The sequence below is a fragment of the Salmo salar genome, chromosome 03 (genome assembly GCF_965601325.2).
Source record: "Salmo salar chromosome 03, fSalSal1, whole genome shotgun sequence".
In the NCBI taxonomy this organism is placed as follows: Eukaryota; Metazoa; Chordata; class Actinopteri; order Salmoniformes; family Salmonidae; genus Salmo; species Salmo salar.
Genome location: NC_138293.1, coordinates 39,050,123 through 39,075,000, shown reverse-complemented (window position 1 = coordinate 39,075,000; position 24,878 = coordinate 39,050,123). Strand labels below are relative to the sequence as shown.

General features: G+C 45.4%; 1 protein-coding gene across 3 annotated transcripts in view; it reads right to left on the bottom strand.

The window, feature by feature from the left end:
- Positions 1–4,519: 4,519 nt before the first annotated feature.
- Positions 4,520–24,878, bottom strand: part of epha4b (eph receptor A4b) — a 123,087-nt gene continuing 102,728 nt past the window's right edge. For 2 of the 3 annotated variants that reach the window (XM_014191460.3, XM_014191462.3), the window contains exons 14-19: positions 23,021–23,082; positions 21,060–21,269; positions 8,506–8,655; positions 8,072–8,265; positions 7,791–7,931; positions 4,520–7,582 (exon numbers count right to left, since the gene is read on the bottom strand). In XM_014191460.3, the coding sequence (XP_014046935.1) occupies positions 7,483–7,582; positions 7,791–7,931; positions 8,072–8,265; positions 8,506–8,655; positions 21,060–21,269; positions 23,021–23,082 (857 nt within the window). In that variant the 3' untranslated portion in view covers positions 4,520–7,482. The remainder of the gene's footprint in view (positions 7,583–7,790; positions 7,932–8,071; positions 8,266–8,505; positions 8,656–21,059; positions 21,270–23,020; positions 23,083–24,878) is intronic. The other variant, XM_014191461.3, reaches the window with a different exon arrangement.

Below are 24,878 nucleotides of genomic sequence, written 5' to 3'. Positions count from 1 at the left end.
TTGTAGTCTGTGACCTATCATAATTTCACTCCCTCCTCTCTGATTGTATCCGCTGCTAAAGCTACTTCCTATATCTCTACATTTAAAAGCTTCTGTCTCTAACCCTTCTCCACCTTCTCCTCCCTCCTTTATCCTCCACCCCCTTCCCCTCCCTCCTCCCTCTCTGCGGAAAACTTTGTCAACCATTTTGAAAAGAAGGTTTACGACATCCGGCTCCTCATTCACTCAGCCTATTGAATACACTGGTCCCACCAACACAGAACTACACTACGCCTTGACCTCTTTCTCCCTGAAATCCTGTGACTACTGAGGTCCGGCTGCCCAAACAACCTGCCCACATGACCCCATCCCATCCTCCCTTCTCTAGACCATCTCTGGAGACCTTCTCCTATTCCTCACTTCCCTTACTGGGCTCCCGAGTGGCGCAGTGGGTTAATGCACTGTATCTCAGGGCTTGAGGTGTCACTACAGACACCTTGGTTCGAATCCAGGAGGTATCACAACCGGCTGTGATTGGGAGTCCCATAGGGCGGTGCACAATTGGCCCAACGTCGTCTGGGTTTGGCAGGTGTAGGCCCGTCATTGTAAATAAGAATTTGTTCTTTACTGACTTGCCTAGTCTAAACTCTTTCGCTATTTCTCTCAGAACGATCTTCTTGACCCTAACCAGTCAGGCTTCAAACCGAGACTGCTCTACAACATCTGTAGAGTACGACCCTACCTCACACGGAAAGCGATACAGGTCCTAATCCAGGCACTTGTCATCTCCTGTCTGGACGACTATAACTCATTTGGCTAGGCTGCCCGCTTTTGCCATTAAACCCAACTTATCCAGAATGCTACAGCCCGCCTGGTCTTCAACCTTCCCAAGTTCTTCCATGTCACCCCCCTCCTCCATAAACTCCACTGGTTTCCAGTCGAAGCTCGTATCTACTATAAGACCATGGTACTTGCAATTTGGAGCAGCAAGAGGAACTGCCCCTCGGGACCTTCAGGCTATGCTCAAACCCTAATTCCACAGCAATTTTTTTTTTATTTAACCAGGAAAGACACTTGAAATTGTAAAACTCTTTTGCGAGTGGGGACCTAGCAAGAGATCAGCTGGAAGAAGTCAGTGCGTACATACAACACACAATACAATACATTAAAAACAATTACAATGGTCAGTGACATTTTCTTCGATCAGAGCTTTAAACTCAGACAGCAATACCCTCTCCTCCAGTTTTAAAGTATTTCTTAGTTTGTTCCAGGACCAAGGTGCATTATAGGAGAAGGATTTTTTCCCCATTTCAGTCCTTGCCCTAAGAACTCGCCACACACCACCGAGTCATCAGGGTTTGTTCTGCTGCTATTGAATGTTGCAGTATGGGCTCTCAGCAGGGTACGGATGTCTCCGTTCATCCAAGGTTCTTGATTAGGGTATGGCCGGATTGTTATTGTGGGGACAACATAATCAACACATTTCCTAATGAAGACTGTGACTGACGATGCATTTTCCTCAATGTTGATGGATAAGTCCTAGGTGGATGAATCTTTGAACATATTCCAAACAGTATTCTCAAAACAGTCCTGAAGCATTGAGTCTGCCTCCTCTGTCCAGCGCTTCACTATTCTCTGTGTTGGTGGCTCCCTTTTGAGTTGCTGCGTGTCGGCTTCGAGTACAAACAGAGAGACGTGATCTGATTGGCCGAAGTGGGGGCGGGGGATGGCTTTGTACACGTCATGGATGTCTGTATATACAGTGAATTCACAAAGTAGTCAGACCCCTTGAATATTTTCACGTACTTAGTACTTTGTTGAAGCACCTTAGGCAGCGATTACAGCCTCGAGTCTTCTTGGGTATGACGCTACAAGCTTGGCACACCTTCATTTGGGGAGTTTCTCCCATTCTTCTCTGCAGATCCTCTCAAGCTCTGTCAGGTTGGATGGGGAGTGTCGCTGCACAGCTCTTTTCAGGTCTCTCCAGAGATGTCTGGGCTCTGGCTGGGCCACTCAAGGACATTCAGAGACTTGCCCCGAAGCCACTTCTGCATTGTCTTGGCTGTGTCCCTAGGGTCGTTGTCCTGTTGGAAGGTGAACCTTCGCATCAAGAATCTCTCTGTACTTTGCTCCGTTCACCTTTCCCACAAACCTGACTATTCTCCCTGCCACTGAAAAACATCCCCGCAGAATGATGCTGCCACCACCATGCTTCACCATAGGGTTGGTGCCAGGTTACCTCCAGATGTGCCTCTTGGCATTCAGGCCAAAGAGTTCAATCTTGGTTTCATCAGACCAGAGAATCTTGTTTCTCATGGTCTGAGAGTCCTTGAGGTGCCTTTTGGCAAACTTGAAGCGGGTTGTCGTGTGTGCCTTTTACTAAGGAGTGGCTTCCGTCTGGCCACTCTACCATAAAGGCCTAATTAGTGAAGTGCTGCAGAGATTGTTGTCCTGCTGGAAGGTTCTCTCATCTCCACAGAGGAACTCTGGAGATCATCACATTCTTGGTCACCTCCCTGACCAAGGCCCTTCTCCCCCGATTGCTCAGTTTGGCTGGGCGGCCAGCTCTAGGAAGAGTCTTGGTTGTTCCAAACTTCTTCCATTTAAGAATGATGGAGGCCACTGTTTTCTTGGGGACCTTCAATGCTGCAGAAACATTTCGTAGCCTTCCGCAGATCTGTGCCTCGACACAATCCTGTCCCAGAGCTTTATGGACAATTCCTTCAACCTCATGGCTTGTTTTTGCACTGACATGCACTGTCAACCTTATATAGACAGGTGTGTGCCTTTCCAAATTATGTCCAATCAATTGAATGTACCACAGGTGGAGTCCAAACAAGTTGTAGAAACATCTCAAGGATGATCAATGGAAACAGGATGCTCAATTTCGAGTCTCATATCAAAGGGTCTGAATACTTATGCAAATAAGGTATTTCTGTTTTTTATTTGTAATACATTTTCTAAACTTTCAAAAATACTGTTTTCGCTTTGTCATTATGCGGTATTGTGTGTAGATTGATGAGGATAAAATGTCATATATTTTAGAATAAGGCTTTAACATAACAAAATGTGAAAAAGTCAAGGGGTCTGAATCCTTTCCAAATGCACTACACATGGTCCAGCACGTTGTTTCCTCTTGTGAGGCAGGTTGACATGTTGGTGATATTTTGGAAGAATTTGTTTTATACATGCTTGGTTAAAATCACCAGTGACAATAGACTGTTATCGGGTGAGAGGATTCTTGCTGGCTAATGTTCTTGTACATTTCGCGGAGCGCCTCCTTGATAACACTCGTGAATTCCCTTGGCGTATAGTGGGGTTGGCATTTTAGCAACAGAAACTCCTGGTCGGGTTAACAGGAGCTCGAGATGTTTTCAACTTCGGTACACCAGGCATTGTTGATGAGGAAGCATACACCCCCGCACTACTCGTACCAGAAGCCGCTGTTCGATCCTTACGGAAAATGGAAAAGCCGTATGGTTGAATGGCAGAGTCGGGTGTATTGTCTTTAAGGCATGTCACTGTAAGAACAAAGACACAACATTCTCTGATGTTCCTCTGCGATTGAAGCCTTGCTGAGTTCACAAAGTTTATTTTCCAGCGATTGGACATTAGCCATCAGGATACTATGTGCAGGAGGCCATGTAGCCCTTCTTTTCAGCCTAGCTTGGAGGGAAAAGTCTAAACGGGATCCTTGGGACGTCCCAACTCTGACGTCACCCCATTGAAGTTGAAATTTTAAATGGTTAAGGGTTAAGGTTAGGGTTATGTAAAGGTTATGGATAAGGTTAGGGTTAGGTTAAGGGTATGAGTTAGGGTTTAGGGTAGGGAAGTCCCAAGATCCTGGATAACACTAACCTAGCTTGGAGTTCCCTTTCCTTCCTCGCCGGTGTTGCCTTCGGTCATCTTGGTCAGCAGCAACAGGTAAGCCCACTGTGCGGGGTACAAAGGAGCGAATCTAGTACTCCAGATCTGGGAGGCCAAGAGATAAGTGTGTAGCTTCTGATTCATGATCCAGAAGTGTGTCTGTTGTAGGAAATTATTGCATGAACATTCTGAGCAAACAAAGTAATAATTAACGTAAAAATAGCCATTAAAAAAAGCTAAGCGAGCAGGAACCGGCAAGACGCGTGCCCTCCTTAGTGTCGCCATCTTATCTAGTGTTTTCAGAACAGGCATGGTGCATGTAGGAATCCTTAACAGGCAGCGACTGACTTTGTACTATCTAATAAAACCTAAACCTAAATGACACAAAGCCTGATTAAGCTTCAGCTTTACGTTTCTTCACAGTAAAGGTGCCACGCATAGTCTTCCATTATACCACCGACCCCTGGGAAATACTACAAGCTCAGGCATGGCCATTATTACACATTTGAGTGTGACCGTGTGTGTACGTCTCTGGTGTGTGTGTGTGTGTGTGTGTGTGTGTGTGTGTGTGTGTGTGTGTGTGTGTGTGTGTGTGTGTGTGTGTGTGTGTGTGTGTGTCGACATGCATGTGTGTGTGTGAGTAAAAGAAAAGTAAGACACCAAGAGCTTCAGGTGAGAAATAAAAAATATTAGCATATTTATTACAGCGACATGAAGGACTTTAGAATGAGTACACCCTTTGAACAAGCGCATAGAAATCTGCCATGATAAATATAATGGGCCAAGGGCAGGAAGGAAGAAAGACCAGGGAGAGCGAGAGAACAATCTCACAAGGAATCAGTCTGGGAACATGTAAATAACCGGCCTGGCTGGGGGTAGAAGTCTTCACCAACAATTATTTAGGATCAGCTTACTATTTCCATATCCTAACTTTAACTGTTAGGCGGGGAACACAAAACTGACCTTTGAACAGTGCCTAGGGGAAACTTTATCCATCCAGATGAAAGGACTCAGAGCCTGGCTAAGGTTCAAGGGTCATGAGATAGGGGTCAAAGGTTATGACGTCCGGTTGGGGAGTGATGGATTAGCTTACCAAACAAGGACAATTTCAAAGTGTAAAATGATGAGTACTGACAGACAGCTAACCTTCAACTGGTCACCACTGTCTTGCAGTATTTTGCTTTTTTGAGTCTGAACAAACAGACGCAATATGCTCCTGTCCTTTGTTGAATATTTGAATCTAATTGATGACACCGCAAAAGGCTTCTGGCAATTCAATCCATTCACTATAACGAATACATAATTTGTTGGTAGCGCATCATTAATAGACACCTTCAGAGACACATTGGAAAGACAAAGGTTAATTTAGCAGTTGAGATTTGCTCATCTCCATCATATGTGTGGGAGGCATTGGAACACTTCAAATAGCTTTGGGATACGAAGGGAATAATTATAACTTCTCTCTGCTATACATTGACCGCCTAGTTTAGACAAGTATACCAACAGGTCAAATTCCTAAACCAAAACAAACATGAAAAGTTGACTTTCTAATGTGTTTTTCAATACAGCTTCCAATAAACTGGTGGTTGATTTACAGCAGCAGTATAGTTTTATGTATAATATTTTTTTAAGAACCAAAACAGAGGTGATAACAGCCTGGGGTTTTTCAGTTAAAAAACCCCCCAGATATTTTCTGTGACGTCACCTCGGGGAAACAGATAAATACTATATACAGATGTAGTCATAACTCCGCCTCTATGGGGATCAGGGGAGGAGAGGAACAGAAAAGAAAAGTAGCACAGTAAATAAGGCATCTAAAAGTCGAGCGTCCCCAGGTCGACGGCCGAGTGAAAACTGCACTCCCTGCCACCTGTCAATCAAAGACTGAAACTTAATACCCATGCTACGTAACGTACATTCCATAGGTCAGGTCAACGAATCGCACGCTGCCTATCTCCTATGACCCACCTCCGCAAGGAAAAAATGCCAGATTTCTCTCCTCCTTCAGAATAAAAGTACATCATTACCATCGTTATCACCGTTATTGTTACAAACATTCTAGAGTTTCAAATCAACTCTGTACATATTTTACAGTATGGTACAATGGTATATATGTTGGTGCGTTTGTTGTCCAGTCAGGTAGCAGAATAACACTGTTATCATAAACATAACCAGATACATACAGGGGTGCAGTGAACATCGACGACCATATTCAATCAAAGCGGTTAGCTGGATTTCCTAGATAAGTGCAAAACTCCACCCTCCCTTCCCCAAAGTGAGAGGGCATGTTGGTTTTGATACGCAGTTGAATTTCCTTCGTTTCACATTGAAAACATTGTTTTGTTGAGCACAGGACATTGATGTTTTTTTTCACTTATCCAGGAAATTAGGTTAGCAGGTTTGCTTGAACAGGACATTGACTCTTGTAGATTTGGAAGCAGTTGGCATTACTGAACAAAGGTGGTTAGGACAAACTGTGAATGAACCCATATTAATCAGAGGTGAAATGAGGCAAAAAACATCACTCAGCACAGTCTACTCAAGTCAAGTCTACCTCACAATCAAGTCTGACTTTGCCCAACATTTCAGAGCAATACTAACTGTACATGGCACAACGTCTGAGAGACAGATACACGTTCCAAACAGTGTCAACGTCACACACACAAGGTTATCTACTTCTCCGCTCTTCTTCTGTCACCAACCGTTCCAGCTTCTCCAATTGAGGAGGCCAACCCTTGGAAGATAATGTGCTAACGCTGTATCGCCCTGCAGGTTTCTTACTGACGGCATCCTATACGTCGCTGCTGTAGGCTGTACTAAATGAACTTACTCAAGTGAACTGTGTGCGTCTGGAAGCAGTGGCTATGGAAGCCCTGTCTGTTCCTGGCCAAACGGAATGGAAGTCTTCTGAGACCATGAACAGACATCTCCATCTCATATTTTCACGTCTCTCTATTTCTCCTAGCTCCCTCACACATCCATGATACATCTAATAGCGTCCTGGGGGGAGGGGCTTATATGAAGGGGAGGGGCCTGGCAACACATGCACCAGGAAGGAACATCCCACCTGCGTTGCCTGACCACTGATACAAACTTTACGTTCAGTTCTAGACTGGCGGACTGACACACAGCTCTTGTAAACATTTATCTATACATATACAATATCTCCTGGCACCATAAACTGTGTAGAAAATAAAAAACAGCTTATTGTAAAACGAAAAACAAAACAACCATAAAAACAACTGTACACTAAACTTCACAGACAGTGATGATAATTACAATCAAATAAATTTTTTATTTTTACCATTTTTGTTGTTCTTATTGATACGGTCAGAGACGTCTTGGATGTAGACTGGTTTCTGAGGTGGCTGGGTTGCTAAGCCTCTAAGTGCGTGGACAGAAGCTGGAAGTGCCTACGCTATCAAAACATCCAGGACGGGTGGAATGGTGAAGCTGCGAAGAGGAAGTAAAGGAGCCGAGCGTCCATTACGGCTCCATCTAAGTGTCTTTGTATGGGGAAACCCAACCCAAGATGTCTATGTTGGCTTAATCTCAGCGTGTCTCAGTGGTTAAACTCAAAGCAGAGCGTCCATTTTGGCCCTCTCTCTCTCTCAGTGTGTCTCTATGGGGAAACTGTTATACTTGGACGTGGGTCCCCTGGGTCTGCAGGCTCTGGACACTGGAGAGGATCTTCTTCTGGTGACCCGCCAAAGTCACATCCATCTTAACGAGCTCACTACAGAAGAGGACAGAGCAAAAAGGGACTTAGAAAAATGCCAAACAGCAGCAACAACAGACTCCCCTTTTCCCCAGCTCTGCTTATTCCTACTCCCCTTTCCGTAACCCAGCTCAGCCCAGCCTCAGCTTAGCCCTGCTCGACCCCGCTTCAGCTCAGCCCAGCTCAGCCCTGCCCAGCTCAGTCCAGCCCTGCCCATGTCTCTCACCTGATGGTGATGTAGAGGACAGAGTCCAGGGTGACGTATCCAGCACTGGAGAAGTTCTCTTTGTACTGGCCCATCTTGATGGCCTCCAGCCACTCCTCCACCGTACTCACACTAAACTCCGGAGTGGTTGGGTCTTCCCTGCTGGGCAAACAGGACAGAACATACACATTCTTATCAGCATAGTTAAATATCCCAAACAGTCCAGATACTAGTTCTAATAGTTTATTCTGGATCTGACAGTGTGTGCCTGAAGACTGAGTTTTTGACCCATTGTAACTCACCATACTGAGCTGTTGGCCAGCTCTCGGAGTCTGGCTGGGTTTCTGATCAGCTTGTCCAGGGTGGTGACGATCTGGCCAAACTTGGGCCGTTCACTGCGGCCCTTCTCCCAGCAGTCCAACATCAGCTGGTGGAGAACAACAGGACAGTCCATAGGGGCAGGGAGACGGTATCCCTCATCTATGGCTTTTATCACCTGGAAATAGAGGAAGGGAGAGAGAGAGAGACCGAGAGAGAGAGAAATAGGGGCGGATTAGATAGACCCTAGTCAATCACAAAAATTGTCATCATAATAATTATAATCCACCGAGGATGGGAGAGAAAGCCAACTGAGTCCGCCTAGCTTCCACACAAAACCAGCCATCAATAGCAAATCATTGATTAATATATACCCTATCAGCTGTACACTGTGCTTTATTATAATGAAACAACTCACATCCTGGTTGGACATCTCCCAGTAGGGTCTCTCTCCATATGAGACCACCTCCCACATGACGATGCCGTAGCTCCACACGTCACTGGCTGACGTGAACTTCCTGTAGGCAATGGCCTCTGGAGACGTCCATCGGATGGGGATCTTCCCTCCCTGGAAGGGTTAATAACAGGTTTGTAAATGGTTAACAATAAATGTAGAAAGGGTTAATAAAACATTACTTGAAAGGTTAATACAGGATTTACAAACTACTACTATTCATGACTATCTGCTTTGGCAATATGTACCAATTCAACTCATTGAATTCTATTGAAAGAGAGAGGAACAATACACGTTGTGGGTGCGCGTAGGTAGGAAAGCTCAAAGAATTGCACGGAAACACAGTATAGAGTAGTCATAGGGATGTACCTCATTATATTCATTGACTAAAACACAAACTCAAAGCATTTCCTTCTATTCGCACAATAACAGGGAACACAGTAGCGCTTTGACTTCACTCCTCCATCTGTCCTCTTTCACTCGTCTTTCACAAGCCTTTTTCCCTTTGTTGTTCAGGAGGAAAATAAGGATCAAAGGAGTGTATATGGAGTAGGCATAGCCGAAAACAGGCTTTTAAAAGGCATTGGGGCTGACTGTGTATAAGGAGGACAGAGGAGACGGCATTAAGATGCCTGGTTGGCTCTCTATACAGATCACACCAGTCTTAACATGCTGCTACTGCTGCACTCCTTCTAGTCCCAGCTCTCTGGTCAAAGTCAAATGAAAGAGACAAAGTAAGCAGTCACCCCCCCCCCCCTTTCCTTTTCTATCTCCCCCGCTAACCCCCCCCCCCCCCCCTGTTCATCTCACTCCACTCTTTCTCTCTGTCTCTCTTTCTCTCTATCTTCCCTCTCCCTCTCTTGCTCTCTGCATCTTTCCTTGTCCCCTACCCCCTCCCTCTCCCCTATCCCTCCTTCCTTCTATGGCCTGTAGATGTATGTGTGTGAGTCTCCTGACACTGCTGACTGTGTGTGTAGCTGTACAGTATCTACCAGCGAGTGACTGACACATTGGCTGAGTAATTATAGATCTCTAAACGTCCCTTTTTTATCCAAGTTGTTTTCAAGCAATTTGTGGCTTATTTGAGTATAAACAACTTATTTGAAAAATGCCAGTCGGGCTTCCACTCATTTTACAGCATAGAAACTGCTTTATTTAAAGTCAGTAATGACCTTCTGTTGGCTGCCGATACCGGTGAATGCTCCATTCTACTTATTTTAGAACTCAGTGCAGCATTTGATACTATTGATCAGAACATCCTTGCTGACGGGCTGGAAAGGTGAGTGGGAATCTCCGGCGTTGCCCTCGACTGGTTCAGGTCATATCTATGTAGCATACGTTTCTCAATGAGCATGCATGGGTGGTTCAGCATCATCCCCAGCATCAATTCACTATGGTGTCCCTCAGGGGTCAATTTTGGGCCCCATCCTTTTTTCCCTCTACATGCTTCCCTTTGGTGACGTCATCCGCAATTATAACATTCAGTTTCAATGCTATGCAGATGACACTCAGCTTTTTTACCAATCTGACCGAGTGACCAAGCTAGCATAGCTACCTTTCACAAGTGTCTTGCTTACATCAAATGTTGGATGTCTGACAAATTTCTCCAGCTCAATGAAAATAAATCAGAGGTTGTTTTATTTGGCACCCACCTTGCTAGAACCCATATTGTAAATAACCTTGGATATTTGTCCACCAATGTAAAGCCTACGGCCAGAAACCTTGGCATCCTCATTGACCCTGACCTAAACCTTTAGCTGCATGGAAAGAAGGTTGTCCAGTCCTGCTTTTATCATCTAAGAAATATAGCTAGTCTTGTAAGGTTCTGCTTTTCTTTTCTTAGTCAACCTTGTGTTCTTTTTCTTTGTGTTCTTGAACGTAGTCCTGTTTCTTTGTGTTCTGGAATGTAGCCCTGTTTTTAATTTTTGTTCATTGATTTCACCTGTGTTTGTTTCTCACTCGGTCTCATCAGCTCCCTATTTAGTTCAGTTCTTTCTGTTTGTATGGTTGTGAGGTATTGTTTGTTTTTGACTGCCTACCTGTGACCACGATCTGCCGAGCCCTGCGCGTGAATCTACACCTTTTTCTCCCTGAGGATTCACTACAGAATACCTCACCTAAAAACGGAATGGATTCAGTGGTGCTACAGCAGCGCCTAACCCAGCAAGAGGAGCTTATGGAGGAAATTTGCCATCTTCTCCGCCAGATGATCCCTACTCCTCCGATGCCAGGTATCGTAACCCATAGCCCTCCTTCGTTCATACCCATCCCTGGAAAATATGACGGTTCGCCAGGGAAACGTCAGGGATTTCTGATGCAATGCAGCAAATACATTGAGCACAACCCCACTAACTTCTCCACCGACAACAGCAGGGTGGATTTTGTTGTGTCTCTACTCACAGGCAAAGCCCTGGATTGGGACACCGCCATATGGACTGCCAACAGCACAGAACTCGGATCCGAGACCCATTTCCACATCCTCTTCAAAGAGGTATTCGATCACTCTCCCTCCAGTCGTCCTATAGGAGACCTCCTCATAGAACTTCAACAAGGACACAATTCAGCTGCCAGGTATGCCCTCGAGTTCCGCACCATGGCTCCAGGGAGTGGATGGAATGAGGCTGCTTTACTTACCGTCTACCGAAGAGGGCTCAACAGGGAACTTCAGGCGGAGCTGGCCTGTAGAGGTTACATTCTGAATTTAAGTCAATGCATTTGTATGTCCATCTCCATCGACCACCTCGTCACCGACCGCTGAAGAACTCTGCCACCCAGGAACCCAAAATATTCTCTTTACGTCCTCCCGTCCGAGTCTTCCAGAACCCATGCAGTTGGGCCATGCTCCTCTCCCGTGTATCGAACGTCAAAAGCGTATCCAAGAAGGGCTCTGCCTATACTGTTCAGCGAAAGATCATCTACTCAGCCATTGCCCTGTTCACCCCCCCCCCCCCCCCCCACGGAGAGATGAGAAGGGTCCCCCCGCTGCCATGCAGGTAGGCGTGTCCTTATTTCGAAATATCTCCCAGAAGCAATTCTCCGTCCCAGTATTGATAACCGTGAATGGGGTTACCAAGTACGTAGAAGGCTTGAAAGATTCGGGAGCAGCAGGTCATTTTATAGATCACCAGCTAGTACAAGAGCTTGACATTGATCTAACACCTGTCACCCCTCCCTTAAGGATTAACACCCTGGACGGGCAGCCATTGGGCACGGGATTCATCACGCACCTGACACAGAGCGTCACCCTCCAGATTGGAGTCTTCCACACCGAAACCATTCAACTCATGGAACTCTCATCCCCCAAACAGCGACTCATCCTCGGATACCCCTAGCTTTGTCGTCACGACCCTGCCATCTCGTGGCAACAAGGGGAACTACTGTCCTGGTCTTCTACCTGCTTCTCCAGTTGTCTCAGCCTACCCTGCAGAGCCACCACCATTGAGGACTCTGCCTTGGCAGTGACACCCACCGTACCATCTGAATTCGCCCAGTATAGCAATGTCTTCAGCAAAACCAAGTCCTCCACTATGCCACCACATTGCCCAGGAGACTGTGCTATTGACTTACTCCCTGGAGTGTCCCCACCGAAGGGTCGTGTTTACCCCCTATCTATCCCAGAAAATGAGACAATGGAGAACTACATTTATGAATCACTCAAACAGTTTAATTCGTCATTCTTCTTCCCTGGCTGCGGTGGAAAAACGGACGGTGGTCTCCGTCCATGTATTGATTATCGTTCCCTGAATGACGTCATGGTCAATAACCGTTTCCCTCTTCCTCTGATCCCAGCGACCCTTGAACAAGTGGGCCGCCCTAACATCTATACTAAACTCGACCTGCGAAGTGCATATAACCTTGTCCGTATACGTGAAGGCAACGCATGGAAGACGGCCTTTATCACTGCTCGAGGGCACTATGAATACCTGGTCATGCCTTACGAATGCCTCCGCCATCTTCCAATCCTTTATGAACGAGGTTTTCCAGGATATGATCAACCGCTTTCTCATCGTCTACATTGATGACATCCTGATTTACTCCTACTCCCTGAAGGAACACATACAGCATGTGCAAAATTATCTTCAACAGCTCCTTGACCATAACCTTTATGTGAAGACTGAAAAGAGTGCCTTCCATATCACCTCTCTAAGCATCTTACTGACACCTGGAAGGGTTTGCATGGATGAGAACAAAGTCACCGCCGTCAGTAACTGGCCCAAACCCACCACCGTTAACCTCTCTGGGATTTGTGGGATGCTAGCGTTCCACCACGACAACAGCCAGTGAAATTGCAGGGTGCCAAATTCAAACAACAGAAATCTCATAATTAAAATTCCTCAAACATACAAGTATTATACACCATTTTAAAGATAAACTTCTTGTTAATCCAACTACAGTGTCTGATTTTTAAAAGGCTTTACGGCGAAAGCACACCATGCGATTATCTGAGGATAGCACCCCATCAAACAAACACAGACAATCATATTTCATCCCGCCAGGCACGACACAAAACTCAGAAATAACGATATAATTCATGCCTTACCTTTGAAGATCTTCTTTTGTTGGCACTCCAATATGTCCCATAAACATCACAAATGGTCCTTTTGTTCGATTAATTCTGTCGTTATATCTCCAAAATGTCCATTTATTTGGCGCATTTGATCCAGAAAAACACCGGTTACAACTCGCGCAACATGACTACAAAATATCTCATAAGTTACCTGTAATCTTTGTGAAAACATTTCAAACAACTTTCCTAATACAACTTTAGGTATTTTTTTACGTAAATAATCGCTAAAATTTAAGACGGGATAAACTGCGTTCAATGCCGGATGAAAACAAAGTGGAGCTTGCTTTCAGGTCACGCGCCTCTAACAAACAGTACACTTCACTCGACCCTCGTTCTGAACAGCAATACTTCTTCATTACACAAAGGAAAAACATCAAACAATTTCTAAAGACTATTGACATCCAGTGGAAGCAGTAGGAACTGCAAGCCTTAGAAATCTAGATCTCCATAGAAAACCCATTGAAAAGAGAGTGACCTCAAACATTTTTTATTCTGGTTGGTTTGTCCTCGGGGTTTTGCCTGCCATTAAGTTCTGTTATACTCACAGACATCATTCAAACAGTGTTTTCTATCCAAATCTACTAATAATATGCATATCCTAGCATCTGGGCCTGAGGAGCAGGCAGTTTACTTTGGGCACGCTTTTCATCCAGACGTGAAAATACCGCCCCCTATCCCAGAGAGGTTAAGGAACTCCATCGTTTCATTGGGTTCTCCAACTTTTATTGCCAGTTCATTCGGGAACTTCAGTTCTACGGCCGCTCCCCTCACTGCCCTTACCAGCCAAAAGACCCAGACCCTTCAATGGATTGATACCACCCTGACTGCGTTCAACAACTTGAAATGCCTCTTCACCTCAGCTCCTGTCCTTTGCCAACCTGATCCGACCCTTCCTTTCACCATGGAGGTGGATGCCTCCGAAGTAGGACCCATACTCTCTTAGTGGGTGGGAACCTCCCAAATCACATCCCTGTGCCTTCTTCTCCAGGATGTTAACCCCCGCTGAGAGGAATTATGATGTGGGGAACAGAGAACTCCTCGCCATCAAACTGGCCCTTGAGTGGTGCCACTGGTTGGAGGGCGCACAACATCCCTTTCTCATCCTAACAGATCATCATAATCTGGAACATATCAGAGGGGCCAAGAGGTTAAACTCCAGACAAGCCCGCTGGGCTCTCTTCACACGCTTCCATTTTCATGTTACATACATCCCTGGAAGGAAAAATGTAAAAGCTGATGCTCTCTCCCACCAATTTGACCTTCCGACCAGTAACTCAGACTCTACACCTATTCTTCCTCCCTCTTGCATTATGGGACCGGCACAGTGGGAGGTTCACTCTGCCATACAAGAAGCCCTAACCTCAGACCCGGCTCCTCTTGAGACACCAGCTGGGAGGAGTTACGTACCAGCAGTTATTAGACCCCAACTGATGCAATGGTGTCACACGTCCTTGGGGTCAGGACATCCGGGCATTACACGAACCACCGAACTTCTAGCCCGGAAGTTCTGGTGGTCCTCACTGGCATCCGACGTAAGGGATTACGTACTCTCCTGTCCAGTCTGCACCCAAACCAAAATCCCTCGTCATCTCCCCTCTGGGAAGCTTCAACCTTTGCCAATCCCTCACAGACCCTGGTCCCACATAGCTGTTGACTTCATCACATACCTTCCTGAATCCTCTGGTAACACCACCATCCTTATCATAGTAGACCGTTTTTCAAAAATGTGTTGTCTGGTTCCTCTTCCTCATCTACCTAACGCCATGGAATTGGCGGAGTGTATGTTCCAGCAGGTGTTCCGTCTGTATGGGATTCCGGAGGACATTGTCTCTGACCGCAGGCCTCAGTTTGTCTCCTGGGTGTGGCGAGCCTTCTGTGACCGACTGGGGGTCACCCTCAGCCTCTCCTCCGGGTAGCACACCCAGACCAACGAGCAGACGGAACACCTGAACCAAGAAATAGGGAAGTACCACCGCCAACAATGTTCTGCCTCTCCACACGACTGGAGTCGGTATATGGCCTGGGCCGAATACACTCAGAACTCACTCATGCACTCATCCCTCCACCTTACTCCGTTTCAGTGTGTCCTTGGTTACCAACCCCACATGTTTCCTTGGGAGGTGGAGCCTGGTACTGTCCCAGCTGTCGACGACTGGTTTCGGCGTAGTGAGCGGGTATGGGAGACTGCTCACCGGCATCTGCAGGAAGCCTCTAATACCCAGAAACACTTTGCCGACAGACGCCGCCTACCTACACCACTCTTTCACCCCAGACAGCGTATGGCTCTCTACCAGAGACATCCGGCTCCGCCTCCCCTGCAAAAAGGTCTGTCCTCGCTTCATTGGTCACTTCAAGATAACCCATCGCATCAACCCTGTCACGTACTGCCTCCAGTTACCCCGTCAGTATAAAATCTCCTCGTCCTTCCATGTCTCTGTTAAAAGCAGTCACCTACAGTCCTCTTCATCCTCCCATCTCTACACGCAGTGCGCCATACGGGCTATCCAAAGTTTCCAAATGCTTGAAAGGTCGCATCCACTACCTAGTGGACTGGGAAGGTTATGGGCATGAAAACCGGTCCTGGGTCCCCGACCAAGACCTCCTCAACCCAGAGATGATTCAGGCATTTCACCATAACCGTCCAGATCGTCCCACTCCCCGACCTTGGGGTCGAACCCCCCTCGAACAGACCCACTGGACATCAGCCTTGACGCAGAACGTCAGGCCAGTCCACCACCTCATTGAACCAGCCTGCCGGACCTTGCCCCCGAGGTAGGCGTCCACCTCTGCTCCCCCGCCCCCTCCACCCTCTGGTGCCCCTTGGGTCGACAGGAGCCTCTCTTGGGGTACTGTAAGGTTCTGCTTTTCTTTTCTTAGTCAACCTTGTTCTTTTTCTTTGTGTTCTTGAACGTAGCCCTGTTTCTTTGTGTTCTAGAACGTAGCCCTGTCTTTAATTTTTGTTAATTGATTTCACCTGTGTTCGTTTCTCACCTGGTCTCATCAGCTCCCTATTTAGTTCAGTTCTTTCTGTTTATATGGTTGTGAGGTAATGTTTGTTTTTTGACTGCCTACCTGTGTTTGACCATTTCCATAATTGTTACTCTTTGTACTATATACATGTCTCAGTCAGAAATCACTCCATTGTCTACAGTTAAAAATGCTACAGCTCGCCTTTTAACAGGCACCAGAAAATATAACCATATTACACCTACAGGGCCTTCAGAAAGTACTCACATCCCTTCACTTTTTCCACATTTTCTTGTGTTACAGCCTTATTTTTACAACTGATTAAATTTAGATTTTGTGTCACTGATCTACACATAATACCGCATCATGTCAAAGTGGAATTGTGTTTGTAGAACATTTTAGAAATTAATAAAAAATGTCAAGCTGAAATGTCCCGTGTGGCTCAGTTGGTAGAGCATGGTGTTTGCAATGCCAGGGTTGTGGGTTCAATTCCCACGGGGGACCAGTACAGAGGAAAAATTTATGAAATGTATGCATTCACTACTGTAAGTCGCTCTGGATAAGAGCATCTGCTAAATGACTAAAATGTCAATGTAAATGTCAATAAGTATTCAACCCCTTACTAAGTTCAGGAGTAAAATTGTGCTTAACAAATCGCTTGATAAATTGCATGGACTCCTTCCATATTCAATAATAGTGGTTAACATGATTTTTGAATGACTACCCCATCTCTGTACCCCCCACACATACAAGTATCTGTAAGGTCTCTCAATCGAGTAGCGAATTTCAAGCACAGATTCAACCACAAAGACCAGGGAAGTTTTTCAATACCTCGCAAAGAAGGGTACCTATTAAAAAAAATGTACGCAGACATTGAATATCCCTTTGAGCATGGTGAAGTTATTAATTACACTAAGAATGTTGTAGCAATATACCCAGTCACTACAAACATAAAGGCGTCCTTCCTAACCCAGTTGCCAGAGAGGAAGGAAACCACTCAGGGATTTCACAATGAGGCGAATGGTGACTTTAAAACAGTTACAGAGTTGAATTGCTGTGAGATGAGAACAGAGGATGGATCAACTACATTATAGTTACTCCACAAAAGAAGGAAGCCTGCACAGAATACAAATATTTGAAAACATGTATCCTGTTTGCAACAAGGCACTAAAGTTATAATGCAAAAAATGAGGCAAAGCAATAAACTGTTTGTCCTGAAAAGTGTTATGTTTGGGGCAACTCCAATACAACACATTACCGAGTACCACTCTCCATATTTTCAAGCATAGTGGTTGCTGCATCATGTTGCACCTGTACATAGCCCATCTATAATTTAGCCCAAACAACTACCTCTTCCCCTACTGTATTTATTTATTTTATTTATTTTGCTCCTTTGCACCCCATTATTTCTATTTCTACTTTGCACTTTCTTCTACTACAAATCTACCATTCCAGTGTTTTACTTGCTATATTGTATTTACTTTGCCACCATGGCCCTTTTTTGCCTTTACCTCCCTTATCTCACCTCATTTGCTCACATTGTATATAGACGTATTTTTCTACTGTATTATTGACTGTATGTTTGTTTTACTCCATGTGTAACTCTGTGTTGTTGTATGTTATCGAACTGCTTTGCTTTATCTTGGCCAGGTCGCAATTGTAAATGAGAACTTGTTCTCAACTTGCCTACCTGGTTAAATAAAAGTGAAATAAATAAATAAATAAAATGTTATGGGAATGCTTGTAATCATTAAAGACTGGGGAGTTTTTTTAGGATAAAAAGTAAACAGAATGGAGTTAAGCACAGGCAAAATCCTAGTGGAAGACCTGGTTCAATCTGCTTTCGACCAGACACTGGGAGATGAATTCACCTTTCAGCACAACAATAACCTAAAACACAAGGCCAAATCTACACTGGAGTTGCTTACCAAGAAGACAGTGAATGTGGCCAATAATTTTTTTTGACTTAAATTTACATGAAAGTCTTATGGCAAGACCTGAAAATGGTTGTCTAGCAATGATCAACAGCCAAGAAGACAGTGAAAGACATTGAAAGTGAATGTGTCCGAGTTACAGTTTTGACTTAAATCTACTTGAAAATGTATGGCATGAAAATGATCAACAACCAATTTGACAGAGCTTGAACATTTTTGAAAATAATAATAGGCAAATTTAGCCCAATTCAGGTGTAGAAAGCTTTTACGAGACTTACCCAGAATGACGCTGCCAAAGATGCTTCATAAAAAAGTATTTATTCAGGGGGGTGAATATTTATGTAAATTTGATATTTCTGTATTTCATGTTCAATACATTTGCAAACATTTATAAAAACATGTTTTTACTTTGTTATTGTGTGTATATGGGTGAGATAATTATATACATTTAATTCATTTGGAATTCAGGCTGTAACACAACAAAATGTGGAATAAATCAAGGGGTATGAATACTTTCTGAAGGCACTGTAGCTAGATCTATATGCTTATCCAGTCCTTCTATATCTTTGTGATGTGCCAAGGAGGTAGGGGGTAAAGGGTCGATCTGGCATTGGGCATTAGTATAATCTTCCTCTTTTTATCTCTGAGGCATGAGGGGCGAGGAGTAGGGAAGTGAACGGTGAGCTAGAGATGTGAGAAAAACAGAGGCTTTTTCTCTGACAAACCTGCAATTATCCCAATGGGAGGACAAGGGGCACTGTTAGACTAACAGAGATTGACAGGCTCTTTCACACAGGATTTCTCAATCTACCTCTCTCTCTTTCTCTCACAAAAGATAAAGGGAGTAAGGGGCAATAGGAAGGGAAGGAGTGAGGGGGGAAAATGGAAAGTAGAGAGAGGTGAACTGGGGAAAGGCTGGTGAGTGAGGAGTAAGGGGGAGAGGGGGGATGAGGGTTGAGGTGAAGAAGGGTATGAGAGAGGTGAGAGAAGAAATGCATTTTCTCAGACAAACCTGCAATTACCGCATACTGGGACGACAGGGGCACTGACATGGACTGACAAGCTCTCTCCTTCTCCTTCTCGCAATCTTTCTCTTTCTCTCCATCTTCTCTCAGTCACTCAACCTCACAAACATACAGTACGCTACAATATTGATAAAAATCCAATGCTTTCATTGATAATTGATAAAACTCCAATCCTTTCAGATCTACAAAGGCGGTGTTTACACAGGCAGCCCAATTCTGATCTTTTTTTCCCAGTAATTGGTCTTTTGAAAAATCAGATCAGTGCTGAAAAAAACCCTGAATTGGGCTGCCTGTGTAAATGCAGCCTTTGTAGATCTGAAATGATTGGATTGGGGAAAATTCCACCTAGGCCTATCAGTACAATTACCACATTACTTATACCCAAAGCCATATATAGCTACATCTACCGTAGAGTATATAGTGCATTCAGAGTATTCAGATCCCTTGACTTTTTCCACATTTCGTTAACATTACAGCCTTGTTCTAAAATTGATTAAATCGTTTTTTACCCTCATCAATCTACACACAACACCCCATAATGAGAAAGCAAAAACCGTTTGTAGAAATTTCTGCAAATTTATAGAAAGAAAAAAACGGTGAAATAACACATTTAGATAAGTATTCAGACCCTTTACTCAGTACTTTGTTGAAGCACCTTTGGCAGCGATTACAGCCTCAAGTCTTCTTGGGTATGACGCTACAAGCTTGGCACACCTGTATTTGGGGAGATTCTCCCATTCTTCTCTGCAGATCCTCTCAAGCTCTGTCAGGTTGGATGGGGAGTGCCGCTGCACAGCTATTTCAGGTCTCTCTAGAGATGTTCGATCGGGTTCAAGTCCAGGCTCTGGCTGGGCCACTCAAGGACGTTCAGAAACTGGTCCTGAAGCCACTCTTGCGTTGTCATGGCTGTGTGCTTAGGGTCGTTGTCCTGTTGGAAGGTGAACCTTCACCCCAGTCTAAGGTCCTGAGTGCTCTGGAGCAGGTTTTCATCAAAGATCTATTTTTACTCTGCTCCGTTCATCTTTCCCTCGATCCTGACTAGTCTCCCAGTCCCTGCCGTTGCAGAACATCCCCACAGCATGATGCTGCCACCACCATGTTTCACCATAGAGATGGTGCCAGGTTTCCTCCAGACGTGACGCTTGGCATTCAGGCCAAAGAGCTAAATCTTGGTTTCATCAGACCAGAAAATCTTCTTTCTCATGGTCTGAGAGTCCTTTTGGTGCCTTTTGACAAACTCCAAGTGGGCTGTCATGTGCCTTTTACTGAGGAGTGGCTTCCGTCTGTCCACTCTACCATAAAGGCCTGATTGGTGGAGTGCTGCATAGATGGTTGTCCTTCTTGAAGGTTCTCCCATCTCCCCAGAGGAACTCTGGAGCTCCAGAGTGACCATCGGGTTCTTGGGGACCTTAAATGCTGCAGAAATGTTTTGGTACCCTTTCTCAGATCTGTGCCTCGACACTATCCTGTCTCGGAGTTCTATGGGCAATTCCTTCGACATCATGGCTTGGTTTTTTCCCTGGGACCTTATATACATAAGTGTGTGCCTTTCCAAATCATGTCCAATCAATTAAATGTACCACAGGTGGATTCCAATCAAGTTGTAGAAACATCTCAAGGATGACCAATGGAAAGAGGATGCACCTGAGCTCAATTTCGAGTCTCATAGCAAAGGGTCTGAATACTTATGTAAATATGGTATTTCTCAAAACTTGTTTTCCCTTTGTAGTTATGGGGTATTGTGTGTAGATTGATGAGGAAAAAAGTAATTTAATACATTTTAGAATAAGGCTGTAACTTAACAGAATGTGGAAAAAGGGAAGGGGTCTGAATACTTTCTGAATGGACTGTATGCCTATCCAGTCCTTTTATATCTTCATGAAGTGCCAAGGGGGTAAGGGTCTAACCAAATTCCAATCGCACCACCCTGTATCAGTCTGATTTAACTAGCACATTATTTTACCTACATGTACGGTATAGAAACATTCTCATTGACATTACATGTGTCGTATGTGTGTGTCTTACCCGTGTGGTGTATGCAGCCTCAGGGTCATCCTCCAGTACTCGGGACAGGCCGAAGTCAGACACCTTACACACCAGGTTGCTGTTGACCAGGATGTTGCGGGCAGCCAGGTCTCGGTGAACGTAGCTCATGTCAGACAGGTACTTCATGCCCGACGCGATGCCACGCAGCATGCCCACCAACTGGATCACTGTGAACTGACCGTCATGTTTCTAACACAGAGAGAGAGAGAGAGAGAGAGAGAGAGAGAGAAAGGAAGAGAAGGGGGAGAGAAGGAGAGAGAGAGAGAGGGAGACACTGTTGTATACAAGTTGTTTGCTGTTATATGTTCTGTCTGTGTTGTCACCGTCGACCCGGTTACAACATGCCCTTGTGGAACAATAAAGTTGATTGAATTGGCTTGAATTGAACACATACAGTATACACAAATCACACCCAGACCACAGTAGGCTTACTCTATCAATGACACACCCAGCCTGACTAACTCTTTTCTCCCACAATCTCAAACGTCCATCTCCACAGTTCCACTAATATACAGTAGGCTGTGTCACTGAGAACAGATCACCACTGTACTACTCTCATTACCGTAGTACAGATACAATTCTCTTTAAGTGGAGCACATTCACATCCACAATACTCTGGCTGAATGATGATGAAAACTGACACCAAAGAGGAAGAACACCATCGCTCATATACACCCGAGCGCACACACACACACACACACACACACACACACACACACACACACACACACACACACACACACACACACACACACACACACACACACTCACAAACGAAAGCACACACACACACATGCGTCGGCGATGTTCGATCTGGGTAGTCAGCATAATGACTTTCATAAATAGTGGCTTCATAAAATCCAATATAGTTCTGAGATCAGTTTTTTGGGGCTATAGGTCATCAAGCTCCACCAAGGGTTACATGTGTTTCATTAGACCCCAGATCAATTAAGCATCGGTCACAAAAACAAAGCATCCCTCTCCCTCCCTCTCTTTCGTTCTCTTTCTCTTTCACCCACTCTATCTCTCTCTCTTTCTTTCTCTCTCTCTCTCTCTTTCTCTCCCCCTCTCTCTCTCTACCGCCATATTTCTGTCTCTCTCTCCCCCACTTTCTTCTCTCCATCTCTCTCCCTCCCTTCGTCTCTCCAACCCCCACTCATGCCTACCCCCCCCCTCATATCCCTTACTGGAAGTGCTGCTATAGGATAGATCGAGATTGATAAAAGAGGAAGTCTGTGGGTTGAAAAGACAGAGCAATCAATCAGCATTTCACAAAACAAGACCTAATTAACTTACTCCACAGCTGCTGAAACACCGACAGGGGATGTAGATGGATATTTCTCTGAGAGCGAGAGAGCCGTTGTTTGTTTGTGCGTGAGTGTGTGTGGTAGAACAGGATATTATGTGGGATGGTATTGCTGTAACGTAAACTAGCTATAACTGGATTAAGGTCTAGTGGATGGCTATAGGAGCGGAAAGATGGACATTACACTCGTGGTCATCCACTTGTCCATCTATGTATACCAAGCCCAATTCTAAACATTCCGGATGTAGTGTGTGTGTGGGTTTGTAGGTTTGTGAGTAAATCCCTCCATAGGCTTTTACTGTAAATTCATCCAGTACGAATGAGGCCAGTAGGGTCGAGTGGTTTTCTTTCAGAACTGAAAGGACTCTAGTACTTTCTTACAAACAATGTATTTTTCTTTCCATCCCTCTTTCGAACAGCAGAGATGTTTTAATACTATAGGAGCAGCACAAGCTGACCTTCAGAGAGGAATAATGAGATTGTAGTACAGGAACAATGAGAGTGCAGTGTGTGTGTGTGTGTGTGTGTGTGTGTGTGTGTGTGTGTGTGTGTGTGTGTGTGTGTGTGTGTGTGTGTGTGTGTGTGTGTGTGTGTGTGTGTGTGTGTGTGTGTGTGTGCGTTAACACAAACTAACCTTCAGGAAGGTATCCAGGGATCCATTCTCCATGAACTCTGTGATGATCATCACTGGCTTACCTGAGGACACAGAGAAAAACACATTGACATTTATACACAGAACACAACACAGATATACTGGCTTACCTGAGGACACAGAGAAAAACACATTGACATTTATACACAGAACACAACACAGATACATACTACAGAGAGATGATGGCAAGAAGGTAGAGCCAGGAGAGGTTAGTGGTCACAGCGGAGACCAATCTCATGGCATGTCGTTATCATTCACAGTGACAGCTTCTAATCAGGGCCATGCATAAGCGTCAGGAGATAATTACTATGGGCCAATCCACCAGGTTGTGTGTGCAGGGGGCTGTCTTGAGATCTCATGAATACTGATCAGCCTCTTGGGGTCGAGGGGGAAAGGGACAGGGGGGACGGACGAAGGGAGGGGGAACATGAACACCTGTATGTGTGTTGAGGGGCGGGGGGAAGGGGGTGGAGGCAGGGGGTAGTCAATGTGATTGATTGACAGGTCTAGTTCCCCGCCTGGCACCTGGTGGGGCTTACAAATGACGAACAAAGTACCCCCATACGCAGGCACCCCACTGCTTTACATGACCCCGTACCCACGACCCCCCCCCCCCCCCCAGGGAGAGAGGAAAGAGAGAGAGGGAGAAGGGAGGAGAGAGGCTAGAGAGAGAGGGAGGAGGGAGGAGAGAGGAGGCGATGAGTGACAGGGAAAGAGAGGTGAGGAAAGACGAGGACAATATTGAAAAAGGAGGGTGACGGGTGAGATTGGGACGAGAGCGGAGAGGTATGGGGGAAATATGGTTGTCAGGGGTGAGGGGAGAGTAGAAAGAGTACGGGGAGAGAAATAAAGGAGAAGGTAAGAGAGATAGGTGAGGAGGGAGGGAGGGGGAGGAAAAGGGGGAGCCGGGGGTGAGGGAGGCGGGAGGATAAGGTCGTCAGGGGATGTCAGTAACAACACTGGGGAGTCCTACGGTACAGCTCTATACTGGGTAAAGATGGTGATACATCACCCTAAATGAAATCACTATCTCACTGAGATAAATGCCACACACACACACACACTGATAAATGCCTATCCTAACCCTCACCCCCAGCAGAGGAAAATCCAATTCCCTTCCACTTTTATCCCTTAGACTAATGTGGCTGTCAGAGAGGACACCGCTACCAGAGATGAGGCCAGAGGGTGTGTGTGTGTGTGTGTGTGTGTGTGTGTGTGTGTGTGTGTGTGTGTGTGTGTGTGTGTGTGTGTGTGTGTGTGTGTGTGTATGTGTCTGTATTGCATGGTGAGCATGGGGACAGCACTGCGACAGCCATCTGATTTCGAGGCTGTCCTGCGGAGAAGTGTATGTGTGTGTGTGTGTGTGTCCTGTGACTACTCTATCAAAGGCACAGATGAAAGGGTCTGTGGGATTGATCTGTACCGGGGGGGGGGGGGTCTGACAGCTCACAGCCGGCCCCCCTGACCTAACAGACAGACAGACAGACAGACAGACAGACAGACAGACAGACAGACAGACAGACAGACAGACAGGCAGACAGACAGACAGACAGGATACTTGTCACGCCCTGGCCATAGAGAGGGTTTTATTCTCTATTTTGGTTAGGCCAGGGTGTGACTCGGGTGGGCATTCTATGTCCTTTTTTCTATGTTTTTGTATTTCTTTGTTTTGGCCTTGTATGGCTCCCAATCAGGGAAAGCTGTACATCGTTGTCGCTGATTGGGAGCCATACTTAGGTAGCCTGTTTTCCTTTGGGTTTTGTGGGTGGTTAATTTCTGTTTAGTTATCTTACCTGACAGAACTGTTTGGCTGTCGTCTTTTGTTTATTTGTAAAGTGTT